General features: G+C 42.2%; 2 protein-coding genes across 2 annotated transcripts in view; one reads left to right on the top strand and one right to left on the bottom strand.

Moving 5' to 3' along the window:
- pvalb7 (parvalbumin 7) overlaps positions 1 to 23,918 on the bottom strand; it is a 51,924-nt gene that overhangs the window by 11,199 nt on the left and 16,807 nt on the right. The gene's annotated exons all lie outside the window — the stretch shown is intronic.
- The window catches only part of ncf4 (neutrophil cytosolic factor 4), a 40,490-nt gene continuing 26,225 nt past the window's right edge, over positions 9,654 to 23,918 (top strand). The window contains exons 1-5 of the mRNA XM_030061599.1: positions 9,654 to 9,826; positions 11,445 to 11,529; positions 11,724 to 11,883; positions 22,249 to 22,319; positions 23,108 to 23,235. Coding sequence (XP_029917459.1) covers positions 9,711 to 9,826; positions 11,445 to 11,529; positions 11,724 to 11,883; positions 22,249 to 22,319; positions 23,108 to 23,235 — 560 coding nt within the window. The 5' untranslated portion in view covers positions 9,654 to 9,710. The remainder of the gene's footprint in view (positions 9,827 to 11,444; positions 11,530 to 11,723; positions 11,884 to 22,248; positions 22,320 to 23,107; positions 23,236 to 23,918) is intronic.

Here is a 23,918-nt window from a genome sequence, read left to right as displayed (position 1 = left end):
TTATAGAAACAGAGCTGCCCTTAACTGCATTTCCGGCCTGTTTTTCTGACCATCTTTCTCCCTCCCTCTCTCTCTCTCTCTCTCTCTCTCTCTCTCTGTCCTGCACTGACCCTCTGTTCTCCCGGCGTCCTGTCCGTGGCTTTTCTTCTCCCTACTGAATTACCCCTCGTCAGCACTTTCCTATGTCCAGCATTGTGGAAGAACGAGGGCGGGAGGGGCGCCCAGGAGGAGGGGGAGGACATGTTGGAAAGATTTAGAGGAAAGGGAAAGAGACCAGGGAGGAAGATGGAGAGCAAAAATAGAGAGGGGGGGAGAGAGAGAGGAGATACATGGAGGTGGGGTTCATACAAATGGAATTAGCCTAATAAATGAAGACAGTGGAGCCCAGAGTTTGTCAAGGACGAGAGTAGAGCCGGGGCAGACAGAGACAAATTAGCACAGAGGAGGATATGAAGGAGGAGCAATGTCAATTAACACCAGGGACGGGAGAATAAAGGATGGGTGTGGCGCCGAGAGAGAGAGGGAGAGAGAGGGAGAGAAAGGGAGAGAGAGATGTATAGATAAAGATCAAACTATAGATCAAATTGAAAATAGAGATGCTTCAGATAGATAGAGAGAGAGAGGGAGGGAGAGAGAAAGAGAGAGAGAGAAAGAGAGAGAGAGAGAGAGAGACAGTGAGACAGAAAAGACTTAAATGTGTTTTAATGATCCACTTGCTGTGTTCAGCAACAGGTGGAGCATTAATTCATGACAGGTGTAGATACAGGGCACAGCTGTGTGTGTGTGTGTGTGTGTGTGTGTGTGTGTGTGTGTGTGTGTTGTATTAATATCACTGGGGTATCCCTCATCTACTCAAACATAGATTTGTGAAAATTAGCTCTAAAAATACACACGGGGGAGCCTGATGTCAATGACTGTATTGGGTATTGAGTTCACAGGCCAGGAAAATTTATTTAAATTCTGACTGGATGATGTAACATCGGTGAGCGGCCGGCACCTGGCAGTGAGGGCTGCTCATTTTTTTGGTCTGTTTCAAATCAATAATTACGAAAAAAAAAAAAAAAAAGACTAAAATCCACCACTTAGGGTCATTATTCTAACTAAAAAAACTTAACATATGTACAGAGTAGAATGGATTGCCTGCACTGTCATTGCTCCGCTGTACAATGAAATCTGGTGCTTCTCCTAAGTGGTGCATACAATAAAACACACAAAAGCAGCACTCATCAGTCACACACACACACATTTTGAAAAAATAAACAAAAGAACTACACAATTAAATAGTAAAAAAAACATGTATTTATGAGTATAAAATAAGAAAAATGAACATGACTCATCATTTGCTATAACCTGTGTATGTAGTTATTGCACATCATGTATGAGACTGGGTTTACTCACTGTATATTGTGTTGTTTTTGTGTAAACTTACTATAGATGTGTTTATGCATGTGTATGTCTGTGTGTATTTATTGTGTATCCTGTTGTCTTGCATTGTTTGTGCTTCGTTGCACTTGTTTTTCACGTTCTCCAGGTCCAGACTAATTGACATTTTGTACCATCATATTCTGCTCGCTCTGTAGCTAATTAGCTGACAAAAGAAGCTCCTTGAATCTTGAGTTTGGATGCTACAGATGTAAATTTGTGTTTTGCAGGGATCACTTGAGCTCTAAGTGGTGATTCAGACAGACTCGACGCGGAGGCCTTGGGACTCGGCTTGGACTCGAGGTTTATTGACAACGCTGTTTACAGGCTCATGAGTTCAAGTCAGGTTACAGACTGCGTGCCATGCTCTCTCTCTCTCTCTCTCTCTCTCTCTCAGAAATTATATTGTCGCATTCACCACCGTCGAATGCAAACTGTGCAGTGGGGAGAAGAGCGTCCCACTGTTTGCCAATCGTGCATGTGTGCAGTGCTGGCAGTGGGTACTAGGTTTATATTTAGTCCTGGTGTGTGTGGGAGTGTGTGGGAGCTGGTGAGTTTTAAGAGAAGTACATGCCGAGTTTCGTAAGAAAGTTTTTGGCAGATTGGCCCGTCGGTCAACCTGCCTGTTAAGTAATGGGAACACAGACACTAAAATCAGCCATGTGTCTCTGTTGCTTCACCCCAACTGTTTAGCGCGATCACGGCCAGCTAGCGTCGTCCCGAAAGTGAGAAAATGAGATCGGGTAGCAGCTCGAAACCTAAATGGTACATGTGCATTTAAATATCTGGCTGTACCCTGCATGGTCTCTGTGGGAGGTTAGTAAAATGTACTCCGAATACAATACAAAAATAATAATTAATGCCCTTGATGCCAGCTCTTTTGTGCTCAAAAAGTTGCCGGATGACATCATGCACTAATATGCATGAGGATATGTTCACTACACCGACCAATAGGGAGGCGAGGAATAGCTTCGCTTCTGTTTTCCCATTGGTCCTCTGTTTCCCATTTGATTCAGTGCAGTTTACTTCATTTCAGACACATAGGTCCACATCAGTACAAAAAAATATATATGAAACAATAATAATTAGAATAAAATACAATACAAACACAACAACACAAAGTATAAAACATGGCAATTCATAAGTCCATAATAATTAAATATAAACACGTACAGACATTTTTCCAGGGTTTCCAAAAACAGGATGAGGACCATGTGCCACTTTCATTTTCTGAATCAATTAATCGACACATAAATTTGCACACACACACACACACATATGAAAGGTGGGAATATTACGAGTCACAGACATAAGACTTGTGCTTGTCCATCTTGGGACAGCGTCTGTACGTTCGCAGGTCCTGATCGACACCACAGTCGTGTGGCGCGCATGAATCATGACATCAACTGGAGCAATTTGTCAACAAATGCTTCGGGAGTCAAAGTCGTTGCCACTGGATGCTTCGATTGTAGCTTTTGAGAAATAAAGCTGCCAGGGAGGTTTTCAGAAGTTGCTGAGGGTTCGTGTGCACTCGAATCGAATGTGAGGCGTCATCGTGTTGCATTCAGTACGATTTTCTGGTGAAAGGAACGTCCTCAGCACACGGTAATCTCACTGGGGTTGCAATGCTCAGAGGAAGAAACGCTGGTGCAATGTGACTTGTGGAAAATTTTAAAACCAGTGGGTGCACATCATAAACACAGCAGCAGAGTGTATTTTAGCCAAAACTAAAAGTCACTGTATGGCGGATGAATACGTGCCTGTTCACCTGAAGTATCTGTAGCTGCATCGTCTAAATAAAGTCAATGATATTTCACTTTTTTAGTTGAACACATGAATGATTTTGGTCTTCATCTTCTCAACGCTGAACAATTAACTTGACCAATCTCGCCAAAATGTGTTTGCTTCCTTTAAGTGTTTTTCGTTACTTTTCTCTCCTCGTCTCTACTTCCTTCCCACAAAAATCTACTGGCAACATGAAGCAGAAATGCTGTGAAAGGACAGAAAGGACATCATGAGTAGGCTGCTTGTGTATAAAACCATCTTCAGCTTTTGTACCAGATTATCTGGGCAGGTGGTACATTTTCCAGCAGAGTTAGATGTGCACAGTATCTACCTGCGGTGTTAATTAAAGGTGCACTAAGCAAAACTGCAGAGTGAGGAGGAGTGAGGAGGTTTAGACTGAACAACTAAAAAACATTGAGAAAGCACAACATTTATCAGTGAATCATGTAGCCTCAACCATTAGATTATATGTTTTTTGTCAGTCAGGTGTAAACGGTCCTCATCTAATATGTTGGGATAGTACGGCCGGTGCTGGTTTGTTTACATGGAGTTTGTTTTACTGCAACTGTGGAGGCATTTATGTGTGCAGCATTGGGGAAAATAAATTAGATTGTATTGTATTGTGTTGTATTGTACCTCAAACTAGACTCTTTAAGTTTGTTGTGTATTAAAGAAGAGCTTGATTTGAGAATGCTTTTGGGGTGAAAAACAAAAACTCTCTGGTCTTTAGTCTTTCCGTTGCGACTTTTACGATCGGATGTGCCAGAACCCAGCTGGATCTCAGCTGCGTCCGCATGTGTGTTTCCAAACGTGACCCTCCTGATCGGGTAGTGATCGGATATATTTCACTATACGTGTTGATTAATCGTCCGCGTCGTGCCCACACGCTGTCCACACCTCGCTGAGATCCAAACTCGGCGCGAGCCAGGCCGCCTCGGCATGCGGTCTGGCTGATCCAAATGCGAGCAAGATCCGATCTCGGAGCTCATGCGTCCTGGCGTGATCGCACGATGAAAGCTGCGTTGAGAAGATCACTGTAACCGCGGCGACGGTGCCATCCGTCTGTAAATCAGGGCCCGCTGTCGACTTGTACGTTACGTGGTTTGCTGGTCGGGATGGAGGGTGAAAAAAGACACAAACTTGGAAAAGCTGATTGGGATTTTCGGTGTCAGTTGTCGGTGTGTGTGTGTGTGTGTGTGGAGTTAAATTCTTGAGAGGTGACATCAGTTTGGATCTGGTGACATTTTGAAGTCTCAGTATGTAGATGAGCCTCTCGCTGCAGCTCCACTCTTCCTCTTTCTACTTCCTCATCAGGTCTCTACGGTTACCAGCTGTCAACATGGTAAACACCAGCCATGTGTTTGCTGAGACTTTCTGTCAGTCTCACTTCTTCTGTTACTCTGTGCGTGTGTGTGTGTGTTGTGTGTGCTTCTGTGTGTGTGTGTTTGTCTGTCAGCTTAATGGCTTATGGGACTCCGTCAGCAGAGTCTTTCAGTGTTCTTCTATTTCAACGTTATATTCCAAGGCTAACAGTAATAATGATAAACTATATACTGTGCATGCACGCACACATACACACTCAAGCACACACTCAGACACACACACACAGACACACAGTCCCATGTGCACACTTGCAAGAACATACACACTGACAGAAAAACTCTCTGAAATGCTCAAACATACAAATATACACACATAAATATGCACATAAATCTGTCATACACACATAAAGTCCCATGCACACACACACACACACACACACACACACAAACACCCACAAACACACTGGCAGACAAAACATTCAAATGCATACACACACAAAAACCCACACCCATACATACAAATTGTCTGCACACACACGCGCACACATACACATACACAAGCACTACTAGACACAGTCTTTGTACAGCACACACACACACACATGCACACAAACGCACGCACACTCACACACACACACACACACACACACACACACACACACACATTCACACACACTACAGCCCAGCAACTGGCATGACCTTGACGATAAATACACCCTTGAAATACATTTCTGCAATTCATGGCGGCCGATGGTCTGATATACGAGCAGCGCTTGAAAGTATCTATCACAGGCCAAATGAAAATAGATATGGAGGCGATATGTGCCACACACACACACACACACACACACACACACACACACACAGACTCCATGCACTCTCACCTCCTGCTCTCTTTGTATATGCCTGTCACGCTCTTCCCTCTCAGTGTTTCTCACACTATATTTTACATTTTACACTCTCACACACTCACCCCCTCCCCGCCTGCCATACACACATACACACAGTGTTGCTTCTGGAATTTGTTCACAGGTGTGGCGCTTCAGGCGATCAGTCTCGTTTTGTCCCTAATCTTTTGTTCATGGGTCTGTTTCAAGTTGAGGTTTCTGGTGTTAAAATATATATATATTTTTTTACTGAATTATGGTATAATTCATTATTATATACATTATTATCAAACATTACACTTTTCACTTATACTACCACTATTACTGTTACTACTGCTACTACTACTAATACAACTACTACAATTAACAACAACAACAATAATAATAATAATGATACAATGATAGACTAAATGGCACTGCATATATATAAATGAACACAGAGGAAACACAATTCTCTGTCCTAAACACGCCCCAAATACTGTGATGTACTCTTATTTTATTGGACTGTTTTCACACTTAAACATTCAGAATCAGTTCTGAAGCTGTTAAATCATTTAAGTGCGCCTTATCGTGTGAGTAAATGTACATGAAATTTTTTTTAAAATGGATCTGAATAGCTGCATTCAGTGCCATGAGAATTAAAACCGAGCAGGTGTAACAGAAATCCAGAGTCAATTAGAGAAATGAAATAGAAACCACAGAAAAGACAGTAGATACAGCTGATATTCTGCATTTACTTTATTTTTTCTACCTTCTTTTACACTTGTCCTGCAGGAGTATTTTACATGAGGATATAACATTATTAAACTACATTTTTTTTTTGGTTTGTTTGTTTGTTTTTCACCATGAGGTCAATATATCCAGTTACGTCTTGTTCCTGTGCTTTAATCTGATTGGAGTAAGCAGAGTCGACTTTGACAGATCTTGATTTGTAGACAGTCGTCTGATTTATTTGGGCATGCACATCTTTTTTTAGCCGCATGTCAAAGGTCACCAGAGGCCAGATGTTGTGTTTACAAAGCAAACCACATGACTCATTGCGAGTTAATCATTGCTGACTGAACCTGAAGAAACAACAGAAGAAAAGCATTGGTCAACAGTGAAGTCATTTCAGTGTGCGCTGCTTCATTTTTGTCTTTACTGAGATGTTCCTGCACCTCTGCCCTGCCAATACCGGCCGTGCACGGGGAGCTCTGTTCACTGTTAATTATTGCTGAGTCAGCCAGGGAGTTTTGCCGGTGTGCAGGAAGTCTTTAGAGGAGTAAGAGCTGAGAGTATCAGAACGAGAGACCTCAGCCGATGAAGACAATTATCACTAAAGTTAATTCAAACAGCAGCTGCACGAGTTTTCACCGAAACCAAAAAGTCACATCCGTTCTTACATCTCTCGTCTGAGAACAGGTTCGCCGTCAAAACTAGAATCGATTTTTAAAGTTCTGCTTCTGGTTTACAAAGCTCTAAGTAGTCCTGCACCTCAGTGTATTAAAGTCATGCTCTTTAGACACAAAACATCAAGAACTCTCAGATCTTTTAACCATCCTTCAGATGAACTCTAAAGCAGGGGAAGCTGCCTTTTGGGTTTACCGGTCTGACCTGAGCAGATGAACTCAAGGAAAATTAAAGGAAAGTAAAAATTAAAAGTATTACAAGAATGATAAAAACGCAGTAGCAAATAGTAAAAGGGTTAAAAACAAACAAGAAGACACTGGAGCTGCAAAATGACACACTTAAAGGTGCACTGAGCAGAATTACAGTCTGGCATTTGAAGTGAGGACCCTTCAGGCTCAGCTGACAAAAATGTGGCTTAAACACCAAAGACCCACCACTCACTGATGGATTATGAGTTCATTTCACTTTTTTTTTTTCCCAACAGAGTTTAAACGTCAGCACTTCAACTTGCGCATCTTGAGAATGTGTTGTTTTTTTTTTTTTTAAGGAGCAAAAATGAGTTAATAAATTGTGATCACAACAAAACACAGGCTCATGTAAACGTGCTCAGCTTCATACATGCACTCTCTCTTTCTCAAACACACATTCACATGCAGCCAGGCTGTCATACACTTTGTTTCTCACCTGCACTCACTCACACACAAACACACACACACACACACACACATGCAGCACACTCCAACACCCACAACTTTGCTGACATCTAGTGCCATAAGATTTAATCACCTCAGATTAAATGTTGGAACTGGGCCCAAGTCAACAAACTCCCGGGGGCCTTGTTCCAATTATCTCCTCACAGCTTCCTTTCAACAATCAGCTGTCCTTGTTTGTGTTTACCCGTGAAGGTTAACCACAAAACAAGAAAGACGGGACGGCGCTATGTCTAGGTGTGTGTCTGTCTGTGTGTCTGTGTGTGTGTGTGTGTGTTGAGTATTGTGTGCTTTTTGCCTCAGGTGTGATAAGAGGTGCAAGAATCAAAGTAAGAATGTAAACAGACACTTTGAGCAAAAGGTTGATGACTAAAGAGGTGGAGGAGAAAATTCTTCTCCTGAGCACCGATTAGAAACGGCACTCACATCACACCGGACTCAAAAATGCCACATGTATCATTTTCAAACATCAAAATATCTTTGTCAGATGAACTTGCAGTTAATGTGCAGAGATGAGCTTCAGCCTCATTCCCTCACAAGTGGTGGAAAAGTAAGACTACATTTCCCAGAAACCCTCTGGTTTGTTCATCTTTCTGCAGGTAGACACTGTGAAGTCCTATCAGATATGTTTATCCCCAAAAACATTGTCCAATTAATCAAAATGAACACTGACACATTTTTATAATCCACATGAAAATTGAAACATATGTGAAAAAAAAAAAATTTCAATATCGCTCTATCTAGCCAATACTTTATTTTATTATTGTTCATAGTATTATTATTATTATTATTATTTTTATTTATACAGTTTCAAAGTTGTGAAAACAAAGGTAGCAACTTCCAGAGGTTGACAACTTTGTTATTACTTGGGAGTGAAAATGTTTTTATTTTTGTGCCATAAAGCAATCCAGCAGATTTCCAGTAAAATGAAATTGGGTGACACACAGTGTAAAATGCAGTTTGAGACAGCGGTAGTCTTGCTTTTTTAATGCTCTCTGTGCTAATGACTTTAACTAATATGGATAAAATATTAGATGTAGCACCACTGAGGTGCACGGAGAGGGGTGGCCTGTCCAGCCGGGAGTTTTCTGAAGAGCCGTGTAAATTTTTACAACATTTTGGGTTTCACATCAGCCTTTAAATTTTGTGGCTCATAATGTCCCCTCACTTCTGTCTTTTCTGTATCTTTTCTCTGTGAACTGTCAGGCAGAAATGCTCCAAAGGGAATCTTTAAAATTCCTCCTCCCCAGAAATGTAAGGCGATCTGAGTGCTGAGAGCCTCTTGGGAGAAAATATTTTTGAACATCCGCCATTTATGCTCTCTTTAGAGGGAGTAAATGCAAAGCTCTTGAATTTCTGACCATTCAAACATGCAGTATGAAAATGAACAACGCTGATAAGATAGGAAAAGTTTCCATAAGATAGGAAAGCACTGAAATAGTATTAGTGTTTACCGTTTCTACCATTTGGTTTATACAAAACAGGTGGTCGGCTATTTGTAGGGCAGCTCAAACTTTCAGTTTCATCCACGAGTTGCTCCATAGAAACGTCATTGAACTGCTCTTGTTACCATAAACCAGGAAGCTGAAAGTGAAGAGGCACTTTAAAAAAAATACGACCAATCTTCAGGCCAAAAGTGATCATGCAGTTTATGGTGTTAAAAAAAAAAAAAAAAAAAATCTATGAGTGAAATAGATGTAGGCAAATTCGTAAAATAGCTGCATCTCATCGCTGTTCAGTATTATATATATTTATTTTTCCATCCAAATGAGCTCCAGACATTTTGCCTGCACAGATTGGAAAGATAAGGATAAGAGGAGGAGGAGGCAAGTGGATTAATAAGTTTTTGTGGGGAGGATGAAGACATCAGTGTGTCCAGCCTGACCGGTGAAAGCAGGTCTGAACAACCAACCAACACGTACCTGTAAGTTTTTCAGTGCCCTTCACACTGTTTATATCCCCTTTTTAGATTAGAGCTCAGTACTAGAATAATTGGGACTGGCTGGGTGTTTCCCAGACTTCCCGGCACTGCCTGTTATCTCTCGGCGGGGCAGGACCGGCAGGACACTCCCTGTGTAATCTAACCTGCGCTGCTGCACATTGGGGAACTGGCGCTTCCTGCAGCCCAGTTCCGCACAGTTGCGCCTGCGGTGTCAGACGCAGTGAGCGCCTCAGCGGTGTGTGTATGTGTGTTTATGTGTGTGTGCAGTTTCACCAATACATCAGTGAGCAGAGGTCAGGCTTTAGTTTTTCATTCAGTCAACACCGTACACAGCATCATGTCGCTGCCCCGGCAGTTACGGGACGAGAGGTGAGTGTGTTTCGCTGATATTGGAAAGTAGTTTAAATGAAACATACATCATGTCTGCAGGCGGCTGTTCCAATGATGTTTGTGTAAAGACTTAAAGTGTGACCGGGGAGCTCAGCACGGAGTTTTAGAGACCTGATCCGGCTTTGTAACTTTTATTATCCCTGTAGCCTAGTTGATAGATTCGCTTTATTTCCACAGATTTCCTCTAAAATCTGTGGCAGGATTACTGGTCCTTTTGTAAGAGGAGATTTAGAGGAACCACTGCAAGTTTTATTCAGAAGCTCTGTCAACTGCTTTAAAACACACAAGGGTAATGAAAGTAAAACTAATTTTTTTTTTTTTTTTTTTTTTTTTTTTTGCATGTGTGCACTGCATGTCCTCCTCCTCCAGGTGGGTGTGAGCCGCAGCATGGAGCCTGAGTGTTGGCATGACACGTCTTGAGACAAATACATTCAATATAATTCAGAGCATTTTTATGGATATGGTTCAAACTATGCGGAACTGTCCAGAATGACGCCCATTTGAGTCTGTAAAAAAAAAAAAAAAAAAAAAAAACCTGTTTATTCCTGATGATGCATGCTGACAACAACGTTTTTTCCCTTTTTTTCTTTTATTTGAATTGATATTGCCTATCCAAAGTTTATTTTATCCCCTCAAAATAACAAATGAAGGAATGTCCTGCATTCATAATCTACATAATACTATACAAATATATTCTATTAATGCTCATTTATCTCTAAAGGTATTGTGAAGCGCTGTGGCCGAGGTGAAATGATTTTTTTTTTTCATATGCAAGTCATTATGTGACTCAAGATGTCTCTCAAGTTGCCGGATCAGGACAGAACAATTACAAAACAGTCCAGATCCACGGTGGACCTGCACACGTCCCGCTAAATGTCCCTACACGGGACCAGCTCAGCTCGACTCGACTCGACTCCCTTTACTTTTCTGGATTTTATTTTGCACCGCATGTAGCACCCCGTGTGTGTCGAGTTTAGCAGGTTTTCCTCCCCTCTGTACCAGCCCCTCACCTGAGTGTTGTATTGTCCAAAAATCAGCAAGACCAGCTTGAAATGGCTGCTTTACATGAACAATATTAGTGTAACCAGTACTCAAGTTGAGGGGGGATGAGGGTGGATGGCATCCCCCCTGAAATAAAAACGGTCAAAATCATCCCCCCTGTAAAACTGCCATCCTCACTTTTCATCAAGTGAAAAAAATGACCATCCCCACTGAATTTTTTTTACAACTCGACTACTGAGTGTAACTAAGAAATTTGTAAATAAATAAATAAATAAAAATAAAATACATTACATGGATAGATTATCAACTACAGTCCATCTCTGACAAGTGTCACTTTGGCAGTTCTGTGCATGCTGTGGGAAAAATAACTACATTTTGAATTGCTGACCAGTTTGTATTATCTGTTAAAAGCAGACCAGAAATTGTGTGCTATGATGGGATGAAGAAGTTTATTTTCCGCTTCATAAAATCTGACCTGAGGCCTGCCCTCACTTGAGGTGGTCAAAGGATCGGGGCTGGGACTGGGGCTTTGAAGATGTTTTCTTCTTCATGTTGGTCCCAAAAGTCACAACAAGACTCTTCTTCTCTCGCTCAGTGACTTTGACCAGCTCCCTCACAACATCCCTGTCAGTGCCACCATCGCTGATATCGAGGAGAAGAAAGGCTTCATTGACTACTTTGTAAGTGAAAAAACAACCACATACTTGCCCTTGTATAGAAGTGCCTACACCACAACACAGAGCATATACCAAGAGTATGTATATAGGAGTGTCAGTTTTCTGAAATGGTAACAAAAAAAAAAGCATGACAAGAACCTGAATCTGTTGCTCCATTTCATTCTGGGGCTTTCTCTCTTCCACCGTTTTTCTCTCAGAGGTTTGTGATTGAGGTGAAGACTAAAGGGGGCAGCAAGTATCTGATCTACAGGAGGTACCGCGAGTTCTTCAGCCTGAACCAGAACCTCGAGTCCAAATATGCTCCTGAGGACCCTGACAAACCCAGCCCCAACACCTGCATCCTGCCTCCGCTTCCAGGTCAGGGTTTCCACTGATGATGGGAAAAATCAGTTCACTTAAGTATCACAATTCTGTTAAGCGGACTAAATATCACTCCAAAGTTGGGTTAAATTTTGGCGAGGGAAAAGTGGGGAGCTCTGCTCCAGAGCATGTAAACAGGCATGGACTCGGATTTCCGTTTTTGTAAAGCTAGTTTCCTGGCAGAGATGAAACGTCGTGTGTTACCACGTCTGACTGTGCCCACGTTAAAAGTGAGCCAGGCGTCGGGACCCTGCAGAGAGCCGAGGGAGGAAACACTGGTGTGTCAGACTCATGCACTTGAGAGAAACATTTGAATATGTTCTTCTGACGGCCAGGCAACTGTAGTGACAGGAGCGCAAGATGTGAATGGGAATAGCTGGTTCAAAAGGTCACCTATACGCCTCAGAAGTCAGATGCTGCGTTGAATACAAAATCTTTGCCCAAATTTGGATTTCCGTATATGAGATGCATTTTTTTTCTCTGGGGAAAAACCATGGGGTTTTCACATAATCATCCATGTCACAGTCTGTCATTTAAGCTCGGGTCTTTTTATCTGCACCTTTCTCTCTTAAATGAGACTGGATCCAACGAATTCTGTTGCCACTCTCCAGCTGAAATAATTGGCCTGTTTTGCTAACAGAAAACAAACACTGTGGCAGACATTAAATACATATTTAGCTGTTGCGTGACTGGTGTCAGATTAAATTTACAACCAGAATCATTCTAGCTTGCTGCTGAACCACATAAAAATACCTGGTTAGCAGCTGCCATGTCCATTTCTTTGTTTAATCTTTTATCTTTGTTCATCACAAATGCAATCATGCGTAATGGGTCAACAGCAGAGGCTTTTTTTTTTTTTTCTTTACTCATTTCCTCATATCTTCCATAGACAATAAATTTTTTGATATGAAAGTCTTGAAAATTCCAACATGACGATTGCAAGTCAAACAAAGGTTGCGCAGGACATTTTGAACAATTATGTGTTTGAAAATATCCAAAATGTACTCACATCATTTTAGCTCTGACACATGTTGACATTGTAAAGCACTTTGAGCGGTCGGTAGACAAGAAAAGCGCTATACAGTCCACTTTTTCAAGCTGGGTGAAAAGCGTGGTACTTTACAGTGAGACATGAAATCTGATTGGTTAATAGTAATTCCCATAAAGGCCGCTGTGCTTTACTGGAAACCTTTTTTATGTCTCTTTGACAGCGTCAGCACATGTTGCTAATTGGCTGGCAGGTTCCCATTACTGTCATGGCCATAATTACAATGAAAAATCCCCTCTCTGAGCTTATTGGCACACAATAGTTGTACTGTTACTATTGTGCTTTAATGTCTCGCTTAAACAAAAAGAAATGTAGTTGTAAGAATGAATGTTTTTGTTGTGATCAAGTATCCAAATTGCAACCTGCTGTAAAACCTTAAATAGGAAACATGAAAAGGAATAGACTTGGAGCCCCAAAACAAAAAAAGCCATAAAATTTGCCTCATCGTACATAAAACGACAGAGAATCAACACAGCGCGGCAGTCAGGAGTGTGTTGGTGCAGGTGTGTTTGTCCTCTGTTCAGCAGAGGGGAAAGCTGGCAGTGCAGTGATTGTGAATAAAAAATGGGATAATCCCTGAGAAAAAAAAAAAAAAGCGCCTTATTTCTGCTTTTCCTCCCCGGCTCTTACCTCTTTATCTAGTGCTTCGCTGTCGGAGAAGCTTGCTGTGGTTACAAAAATTTAGCCGAAGAAAAACACAATGTAACCTACATCTGTCTCATCCGGCTTACTTTTAGAAATTACTACTTAAAGAATTTATAATTTCACATTTTCTGTAGTGGTGGTGAGTGTTGCTGTGCTGAGGCTCCACTGCTGCATGTGTACCGAGGCAGCAGTGTACTTTATAGTGTCTTTTCTGCCTTGTCACTCTGTAACCTTCACCTAAAAATGCACACTCACTCCCCTTCTTGGTGCTCAGGGAGAGGAGCAGGCTGGCTTTGGGATGACAGCTGGCAGAAATTCCTCTCCATCCCAGGGAGAAATAAAACCCATCTGAATGTGGCTGCAACAGATTTGAACCACTGCATGTGCACTAATTGGATTTGTCACGTGAGCTAACCTAAACCAAACATCCTCCATGTTATTTTTTTCCCCCCAAGCATTCAAAATGAATTTACATATAACTTGATTTGTTAGAAGAATTAAAAAATACACTTAAATGCGTAAATGAAATCATGAGGATGTCGCAGCCCCAAAAGACTGATTTCCCATGTGGCCCTCTGGGATTTTTATTACAATTTAGCCCAACTTTGATGTGAACCTCCCGTCCCCAAATCAAATTACATTCAAGGCACAAGGATAGAGTGAGAAAGCACATTTCAGGCTTTATGTCTGTAGGGCTGCATAATAATGTGGAGACGAACTCCAAAATTGCTGCGTCGCAATATCGGCTCCTCAGAGAGATATCTCTGACACCTGCTCAAACAAAGATTTATTGCATACATTTAAAACAAATTAAGCCTCGTTGTAAAAGATATTGGGTACTTAACTCCCTGATTGACAAAATGATAAGACTTTGACTGTATGTTGGAGATACTGAGTAATGAATCCAAGGTCATTTCTCCGGCCAAAACACATCTAAAGCAGTTTGGAATTGCACTCTTCTCCTTACATGTTTAAGTTATCAAATTAAATGTCAAACTTCTGCATTGTGACCTTGCACACGGACACTTGTTCCCACTCAGGCGTACATCCTACAAGGTCAATTTATCCTACATCAGCGCTTGCACTAAAATTCATTTAGAGGGAGTAAATATAACCGGCAGTGAATGACATATACTGCTGGAAAGGACTCCAAACAGACAGGAAATGACTATTTTCAGCAGATGGATGGATGGACAGATTACTGCCAGAGGGAAAGTACAGAGGAAATCTTTAAGGAAAAAACAGCTGCATCAAAGGGCAAAGAGTCTGAGGAGGGGAGAGATGAGAGGACTCAAAGAAGAAGAAGAGTCAAGATTTTGCCTCCTCCTCCTTCAGGGAAATCCTGTGTGTAGGTTAATAGAGATGACAAAAACAAGCAGAAGTCCAGATTACAGCTTGAGGAGACTCTCCAGCCTCTGTTCAACCTGTTCTTGAGTCTGAAGACATGGAGCTCCCGCTGTGACACTTTTTCACATGATGAAGACCTTTGAGAGTCTACTCCTAAAAACCTGAATCCACTAAAAGACTCAGTAAACCAACTCCAATTGGTATACAAGACCTGCACTGACCTACCCTTTCACATTGTGTTTGACTTGACATGCTTCAACCAGAGCGTCACTGGAAACCACCAAAATGGTGAGACCAATCAGCGTCCTTTGAGGAAATACAGGGGCGGTTTAGGTGGTAAGAACCTGAATTCAAAAAAAGAAACAATATCTACTCATGACGGTATGCGGCAAAGTGACTTTTAAGTATAGATTTTTGTAATCAAAATGGCAAGAATCGCATAGCAACATACTAATAAGCTTGTTTTCACCGTTACAGTTGCTGCTGTTTGTTGAGCTTTGGCACTGTCATACGACGTCATATATCCGGTTTATCTGACTGCATGATTTGGCTCATACACAGACACATCGTTGATCCAGTCACCTGTTATTAATTTCCATAAATGCCCGTGGCTGCCACCCTTATTCCAAATGGTCTGAACCCAACAGCCCAGACTCTGTTTCATGAAGTGAACAGTGGAAGGCAGAAAGCAGACTATGGCCGTGCAAAGCTAAAATAGACATGACATCAAAGACCTCATGCACAAGGCTTATTCCCACCTGGGATCATGTTCTTTGATTTCTCCAGTGCTTTCAACACCAACCAGTCCCTTCTGCACAGAGAAATGCAGGTAGACAGGGTCATGGTTCTCAGCCTGTCCGTAGGGAACTTTACTGTCGCCTCTCTTGTTCCCTGTCAACACCTCTGAGTTTAGATTCAGCTCTGGTCATGCCAGTTTCAGAAGTTCTGTGGGGACTAGTCTCTTGTGGACTGGATCCGTGAAGACAAGGAAGAGGGGTCTAGTAGTCTGAGACCCTTTCGAGGGGTGCCATAAAAATGGAATGGAATAGAATCGGCATTGGCTTGTGGTGTATTTCTGGGTGGTTCCCCTTGTCAAGGCAACAGATTTTCACGTTTGCTGATGTTAAGAGGTTGTATATATCTGTGAAGATAACAAGCTCGCCGAAAATCCAAGACTGATCCCTCAAGCCACATTCAGAGGTGGCCTGGGACTCATTTGTCCAAATATATTTTGTAGTTTGAAAGTTTCCCCCAATTGCAAGGAAGGACTGCTTAGTCAGCTGCATCATCTCTGTTAGCAGATGTCAGTATTCATTTCTGCAATGTGTACGATATCTCAAAAATTGAGGAAGTCTGTAAAAATAAATGGACTGTGGGAAACATGGTCTGTTTTGGAAGCCGTCTGTGTTGTTTTGATAGAAGTGATATAGTATTTGCATATGGAGTAAGGGCACGGTGTGTGAACACAAATGGTCATTGGAGATGCATTTTTAATGCCAGCTGTGAACTACAGTCCATCTCAACTGAAACAAGGCACAATCTGGATGTATCTGGCCCATATAAATTTGAAAAGAACTCTGTTGCTCCTGTATTTTTATTCAAATTTAAAAAAAAAAAAAACAGTTTCGGGAATGGTTGAGCCTCATTGGCAAGAACGAAATTGTTTATGTCTTTGTTCAGTTTACTTCCACAAATATAGATAAATATAAATGGAAATGCACAAGTGTCAGTAAAGCTCTTCAGTTGTTTCCCCACATACTGTATCATCGCAAGTCGGACCATTAGAAACCATATGATCCTCCCAACAACACCGATTCTGCTCAGTTCCATCTCTGTGGCTTTGTGCCTGGAGAACCATCTGCACCTGATCCACAGTGAGGTGAAGGAGCTGGTCGTGGACTTCTGACCGAGCAGGAAGCCACTGAGACCTGTCACCGTCTGGGGTGAGGAGGTTGGAGAGAAAGTTCACACATCAACAGAAAACTTGGTTAGTCCAGCAACATGGAGGCAGATGTATGCAGTAGACTATCGTACTGTTCTTCATGGTGTTCTTAAAGGTCCTTTATGGTTCTCTGCTGAGGAGCGTCAAAACCTCAAGGCTGGATAAACAAGGATTAAGGAAATGTTGTGTTGCAGGGCCGAATCTGGGCACACTGTCAGTAGCAAAGGGTAAGATTGGGACTAAACTGAACTCCATGTTAGACAATGCTGCCCGGCCCTTAGTAACGGTGGATCAATTCAGCTATGGACCCTCAGCCGGCGTCTCAGCACCCCAAGGCGCAGCACAGAAGGCTGCAGGGGTGCCAACAGCCATCAGATTGTGCAACGATTCCTGCCCTACTTTTCATTTCCCAGACTGAATGTATTTTACTCTACAGGGGTTTGTGGGATTGTGTAAAAACTTGCAGCCAGGCAATGTGAAGATTGATTTTTTTTTTTTGTGGAGGGGAAGAGGAGGGATGGATGTTTGCACCTTCTTTAGATAGCTCCAAAGTAGAGAAATACAGGAGAGAGGGTCGGGGATTACATGCAGCAAAAGTCCCAGAGTGGATTTAAACACAGCCTCAGTACACGGTGTTCAGCTCAGCCGACCGAGCCACCAGATTCCCAGCAAAAAACTCAATTTTCATGATAATACAGCTCTGACTTCCCTCTATTAATTAGAAAAGAAAGTAAAGAACAGATGTGATTTGCAGAAAACGACGAGGAGAGAGGAACGCGGTGTCCCAACCCTGACTGACTATCTTGAGTTTGGTTCTTGTGACGAGAGTTTTTGTCGCAGTGGCAGCAGCATTGTGGTAAAAAAAAGTTGTAAAATGATAAGGAGCTTAGTGGCGGAGGCATTGCAGTGTAAGGAGGAGTAAATCAATGGTGTCGTGACAGGAGGGGCAATGGAGAGACAAAATCACGGACAGACAGAAAAATAGAGAGAATCAAGAACGACAAGTGATAAGCTAATAAGCAAACAAGCAAAGTAACAGAAAAGACAGAAAAGAAAAGTGATTGGCCTACATGAAGTGACGCCAGAGGTTGAAGGAGGCTGTGTGAAGGTCATGATGAGCCTAAAGATCCCTCAAGTGCAAAATCAGGATCAGAGTGAAGATTTGTTAATTTTCCAAAGACAACACGTGTACAGGAATTTGTCTTGGTGGCATCGACGCAGAGCTTTACCGACAACTTAGAGTAACACAAGATCTCAAACACAGTGCAGGACGACAAGACGACTGCACACCGTGTACTGTATTCATTCATTACCCAGTCGTCTGCTGTGTTCGTCCTCCTGGCCTCATTCGCCAAGTCCCTCCAGCTCTATTCTCCAACTCATTGCTTTCCCATAAGTCTCTCTGTCTGACGGCCACCATCAATGTCCATATTGATTAGGGGAGGCTGGAAAACTCCATCTGCGCTGATAAAGCTTGATGTCTTTGAATGGGTGGCACTGACCATTGATTTGGGGCGAGATGAGGTCGGAGAGGGTTGTGTGTGTGTGTGTGTGTATGTGTGTGTCTGTGTGGGTGAATAAGGATGTGTGTGCTTGCATCCCATAGATGGTGACTCAAGTTGCACTGTCATTGCACTTGAGTTGCATACAAATTGACTCCAGGCTTGTCTCGGGACTCAAATTAATTTAGTTTAGCTTAAGGCTTCGAGTTCACTCATGAACAAAATTTGAATCAATAAAAAGTTTTACTTGCTTTAATGTTCAAGGGCACATTTCTGTGTCATATGCAGCATCTGTCTGTGTGTGTACAAGTGTGTGTATGTGTCAATAAAGCCGTCGTGTGGTCAGCTTACTACATGAAACGCTGATGTAGGCTGTAAATTTCAACCTTCACTCAGTCCCATCAGGATTTACATATATCTATATAGATGAATATATGGAATATTGAAAAATAGGAATGTTTTTCTTATCTATATGCTAATGTTTCAGCCTGTGGCGTCACTGTCAGTATACAGGCTGTAACTCTCTCTTTCAGTGTTTTGATTTATTTCATTTCATGCCAGCTTTTACAAAAGCAAAACTCACTGCTCATTCAAGTTTTGGTTGTCTTTAACTATTTTTATGTGGTCATATGCAACTACATAAAACTGTTTAATGTAATGCTCTGCTCCCTTTTTCCGAATTACCCAGACTGAGGCAAGATGTTTGATACCATTTTCACCTCTGTACGTCCAGTGGTTTGGTCCCTATCAGTAGCATTTCGTGTTAGCTTAGCATAAAGACTTGAAGTCTATGGGAGTCATTAGCCTAGCTCCGGCAAAGTGGAAAAAATAAACCTTATAACAACTCAGAAGCTGTTTTATTTACACAATGGGAACTGAACCACTGGATGTACAGAGGTGAAAATGGTGTCGGACATCTAGTCTCAGTCAGGGGAAGTCAGAAAAAGGGTGTTTCGCCCAAAATGTATTAGTGAGTATTCCTTTAAAAACTCGATTCTATTAAAATTACTGCTACAGCTGATGACATTACATTGACAAATTTTTTTTTTATCTTGTACAGAAATCTTATTCTCTCAATGAGACCCAAATATTTTTGAATTTACATATTGGGATTTTAACAGGTTTCAGGAGTCCGGGGGGGATGTAAATTACTCAACGTGGAAACAAGCATGTCAGCTCACAGTTTGATTAAGAAAGAGGAAAAACAGCAGTTCCGTTACTTGGTTTGCCATCACCAGAATCACCTGTTTATTTAGCTGCATACTCAGTGGATTTTGGAGAGACTGAAGTTGAATATCTGAGTTTCTGCTCAGAATCGTGAAGCCTGATGCGGCCCGATAGTTTGACTTGTTCCGCGTAGTGAACAATGGCACCCAAATCAAAGGCTAAGAAGTTTAAGCAGTTATTTGTCATCGATTGCCCTTTTCGCAGCGCGCCTCCCTCCCACCCTGTTCATCTTGTGGTTTTCATCTGCACCTGCTGCGTTCGGACAGAGCTGGATCTCTGCCAGAGCTTGGATGTTTGTAATACGGTTCATTCCAGCAGGGCTACAACAAGGCCTCTGCTGTTCTCTAATCTGTCCAACTGTTTCTCTGGCCCTCGCTCTCCCAGCTTTCTCTGCCTCTCCCGGCCTTTGTTGCTCACCACAGACATCGGCCAAATGTTGAATATACAAATTACCCTGATTCTTTGCTTTTGTTTAAACCTGCTAACAGCGCCAGAAGGGTTGGGGTTTACACAGGAGAGCAATTTGAACGCCACAAATGTGACACAATCATGGGAATCTTGAATCTTGCAGTGAAATCTAAAACAACCTTTTCACCTCATGAGCTATTGTCCATATCGCAACGTGCACATAAATGCCAAATCAGTGAACTAAATACATATCTTCCTGTATTTTTAGTGGTTGCTTAATTGCAGACCAGGCAATAAAAGCATCACAGATTGTCGAACAGCCTGCAGTTATATGTGTTTTATCCTGACACGTGCCAAAAGTGTTGTGTTGTATGAAAACTCATGCACGCTGAATCCATGCAGCACAGAATTCAAGGCCATATTTTGCATTTACATTTTAGTCATTTAGCGTACGGTGGAAACTTCTGCAAGAGACAAGACTCTCTGCAAACTCTGATTTAGTATCTGCCACCGAGGAGTCTGCTGGATAATATTAGATCTGATGGGTGTAATTGCAGCGCTGGATCTCATCAGGCCGGGATGGGAATAAAAAAGACCGAGGGGAGAGGGGAGGGAGACGGAGCGAAGATGGGTAGGAGCCAGAACAAAATAAGTGGGTGGAAGAGGAGATGTAAGGAGTGCCTAATTTATAAAGGTTCGCCAGTCTTTTTTTTTTTTTTTTTTCCCAATCTAAGCCAGTTTTGATTTATGAATCACAACGGAATTGATGTTGAAGCCAAAATTTCATTCAGTTTTTGGATTTTCTGTGATATATTAGTGATTTGTCAGCAGCCAAAACTGATTACATTCAAGGTGTAAATGCCATGACTATAATTTTAACCACATTAGTCTAAATATACAAGCTGCTATCTTGGAACCATTTTTTCATTTTTGTCTTATTAGTCCTGTTTCATTATTTCCTTGACGAGCACTGATCTCTTACATGATCGTTCTCGAGTTATAAGAATATTGTCTAGGCAAGGGTTGCACGGGATTTATGGGGTTAAAAAAAAAAAAAAATCTAATTACGTTTTCCTCCAAAATGGGACCCCGGGAGATGGAACGAGGCGAGTGAAGGAATGAATTTTTAAGTGAGAGAGTGAATGAGGCAGTCAATAAGTGAACGCAGCTCGTCAGCAAACGAGTGACCGAGTGAGCTGTCGTGTTAGTGAGCGAGTGAATGAGACGAGAGAAAATGAGACAGAAGAGAGGGATGAATATTGTGTCTGCGGCTCATTAAGACTGTGCTAAATTTGATTTAACAGCAGTGTTAGATGGCCTCGGATGAATCGTTGACGGGGCCTGATTTAGAGCATTAGGAGTCTGCACCGCGCCTCATAACTTTGGACCGAGTTGGCGTCGTATTGCTGATGAAGGGCAATAAGTCTGCGCTCTCATGAAAGACGGGTTGTTTTCAAGACGAGCGTTTGTGTACTAACAACCGAAACTCATGTCACTCCTCAGTGCAACTCATGTTAACCCCTTAAAACTCTGATTTTCCCTTACATTTCCCCTTAACCCTTTATAGGGCACTCATTGAAATACTTTGAAATTAAAAAAAAAAAAAAAAAAAAAAAAACCTGGACTGTTATTAGTGAACATGACATGAGTTTATTACTTTTATAAAAAAAAAATTTAATTTTAATTTTCGTATAAAAAATCAAAGATTGATGAGATTGGTCAAATGCCACAATCATGTGACCTGGGATGTAGAGCGATCTTTGCTGATTGGCTGGGTGAAGACCAAATGATTAATGAACTAACTGAGACAGGGGATGGGCCTGATATGTAAAATTTTTGAAATTACCAAAAATAGTCACTTGCCCTTTAAAGAGTTATTAAGCAGCTTCAGAGTTTAACAAATACGTATCTGCTGGTTGCAGCAAATAGAAAATATCTCATTTTTATGCATCATTTTATACACATTTCCCTGTAATTTAGCAGGACATATTTGGTAAATTATGAGCCCTAGGGATCTCCATGAGAATTTAAAATAATGTTCAGCTCGTTTGAATAGAGTTCAGCCATGCCGTCTGCATTTTTAATGACAAACCCGCCAGTCGGACCGGCGTGGTTGAAGAGTTTATAGCTACACACTGAGATGTGATTTTCTTGGGTGCATGTAGAGATATTTTAACCATCTGACTTGATGCAGTGAGTTTATACTAGCAGCTTTTTCACGGTGAAAATGTGTCTCTCCTTAGGAAAAGTCTACATCGGCCACAAGCAGGAGATTGCAGAGAGCAGAATCCCTGAACTCAACACTTACATGAAGGTGAGCCTATTTGACTATTCGCATGCAGTCTTTTATTTTGTGCAAAGTAAAGAGTGGTTGGCATGCTTGAAAGATGCTGCACTGTGCGATGCCGTAGCCTACAACTCAGTGGGCTGAACGATGCTGTAGGTGGATAAGCACTGACTAGGATATTTCAGCGGTAGTTTTGCAGATCGAGCCCAACACGTAGGCGTTGCTGCTCTCTTCTCTTCGCGCTGCCCTGTGCCCACATCGTGTCTCGCTGACTGTAGTTGTGGGACTTTTTGACATGTTTCAGTGTTGCTCCATCGCTGAAAACATGATCCGTTTCTCCTTCTCCCACTCACTCACTTCTCTTTTCTGCTTTATTCTTTTCCCCCGCAACCTACGTGGTTCTCACTTTGCCACACTCTCTCGCCTTCGCTCGCCTTGCGCTCACAATCTCTCCTCTCTTGATTGCCCGTGCTTTCATCCACTCCCTCCACCCCTCTCTCACATCTCTCCCACCACCCCTTCTCCTTCTGCTCATCCACCAAACTCCTACCGACACACTCTCTCTCTCCTTAAATCCGTCTTTCTCTGCTCCTTATTCCTACATTTTTCCTTTTCCATCTGCCACTACAAATCTCCCTCTTTCCATTTTCCCCTCTCTTCTCCCTGCTCTACTATCTATTCATCCATCCTGCTTCCTTTGCTTTTTTTGCCTCATGTCTTTTCTTCTCTCTCTCTCTCTCTCTACTTTCCACCTCTTTATGCTGCCCTCACCTTGATTCCTCTCTCTCCATCATCCCCCCCTCTCTCTTGCCTAGAGGCTGCTGGGTCTGCCAACATGGCTGCTGCTGGACGAGGCTCTCAGGATGTTCTTCTACCAGACGGATCAGGACAGCCAGCAGCAACCGCGAGCCCTCCGGCGCCTCCGCCCACCCACCCGCAAAGTGTAAGACCCCACGCGCTTTGCTAATGCTAACAAGCACAAAGAGCGACTGACTGGTAGTGACATGAAAGTGTCAGCGGCAGAGAGCGATGGGTGAACAGCTGTGAGCCGCCTGCTGCGAGTGTAGCGTAACGTGTGAGGAAATATGCACTCATCTCTGACACACCATGGATCTACTTCAGGTCAAAATACATGAATTTCATCAGCCAGTATTTCTAACTGCAAGCCACCAACAAAGCACGGAGGATTTTGGCCCAGATTCACTAACAGTTTGCATTTTTTTTGGCCACAGATCAGCTCATTCTGTTCACGAACCATGTGTGCAATGAGTGGAAAGCTGCCTAGCGGTGGTGATCTGGAGATAAAACATCGTTGACCATGCGGATGCACATTGTACTTTATGTAAATCTCATTATTTTGTTCACAAAATAAGCAAGGCTTTGCAAATTAGAGATTTTGATATTGTTTTGCCAACGTAGGACTTCACCTCTTTCCCTTCAAAAAACAACTATTTGTTTCAGGTATTTTATAAGATCCGGCTTCTTTCTTTCAAACGGTGGATGATTTTGTTTCAAATGAAATTCCTGATAGTGTATGTACAGAGACCATGGAGTATCCTCCAGGCTTTGTGTGGGAGTGGAAGGTTTGTTGCATGCAGAGGGGCCTCCAACAACAGAGACCTCGCC

This window comes from Myripristis murdjan, chromosome 1 (assembly GCF_902150065.1).
Source record: "Myripristis murdjan chromosome 1, fMyrMur1.1, whole genome shotgun sequence".
Lineage (NCBI taxonomy): Eukaryota > Metazoa > Chordata > Actinopteri > Holocentriformes > Holocentridae > Myripristis > Myripristis murdjan.
Note: the sequence above shows the minus strand (reverse complement) of the source record. Positions and strands in the feature narration are given on the sequence as shown.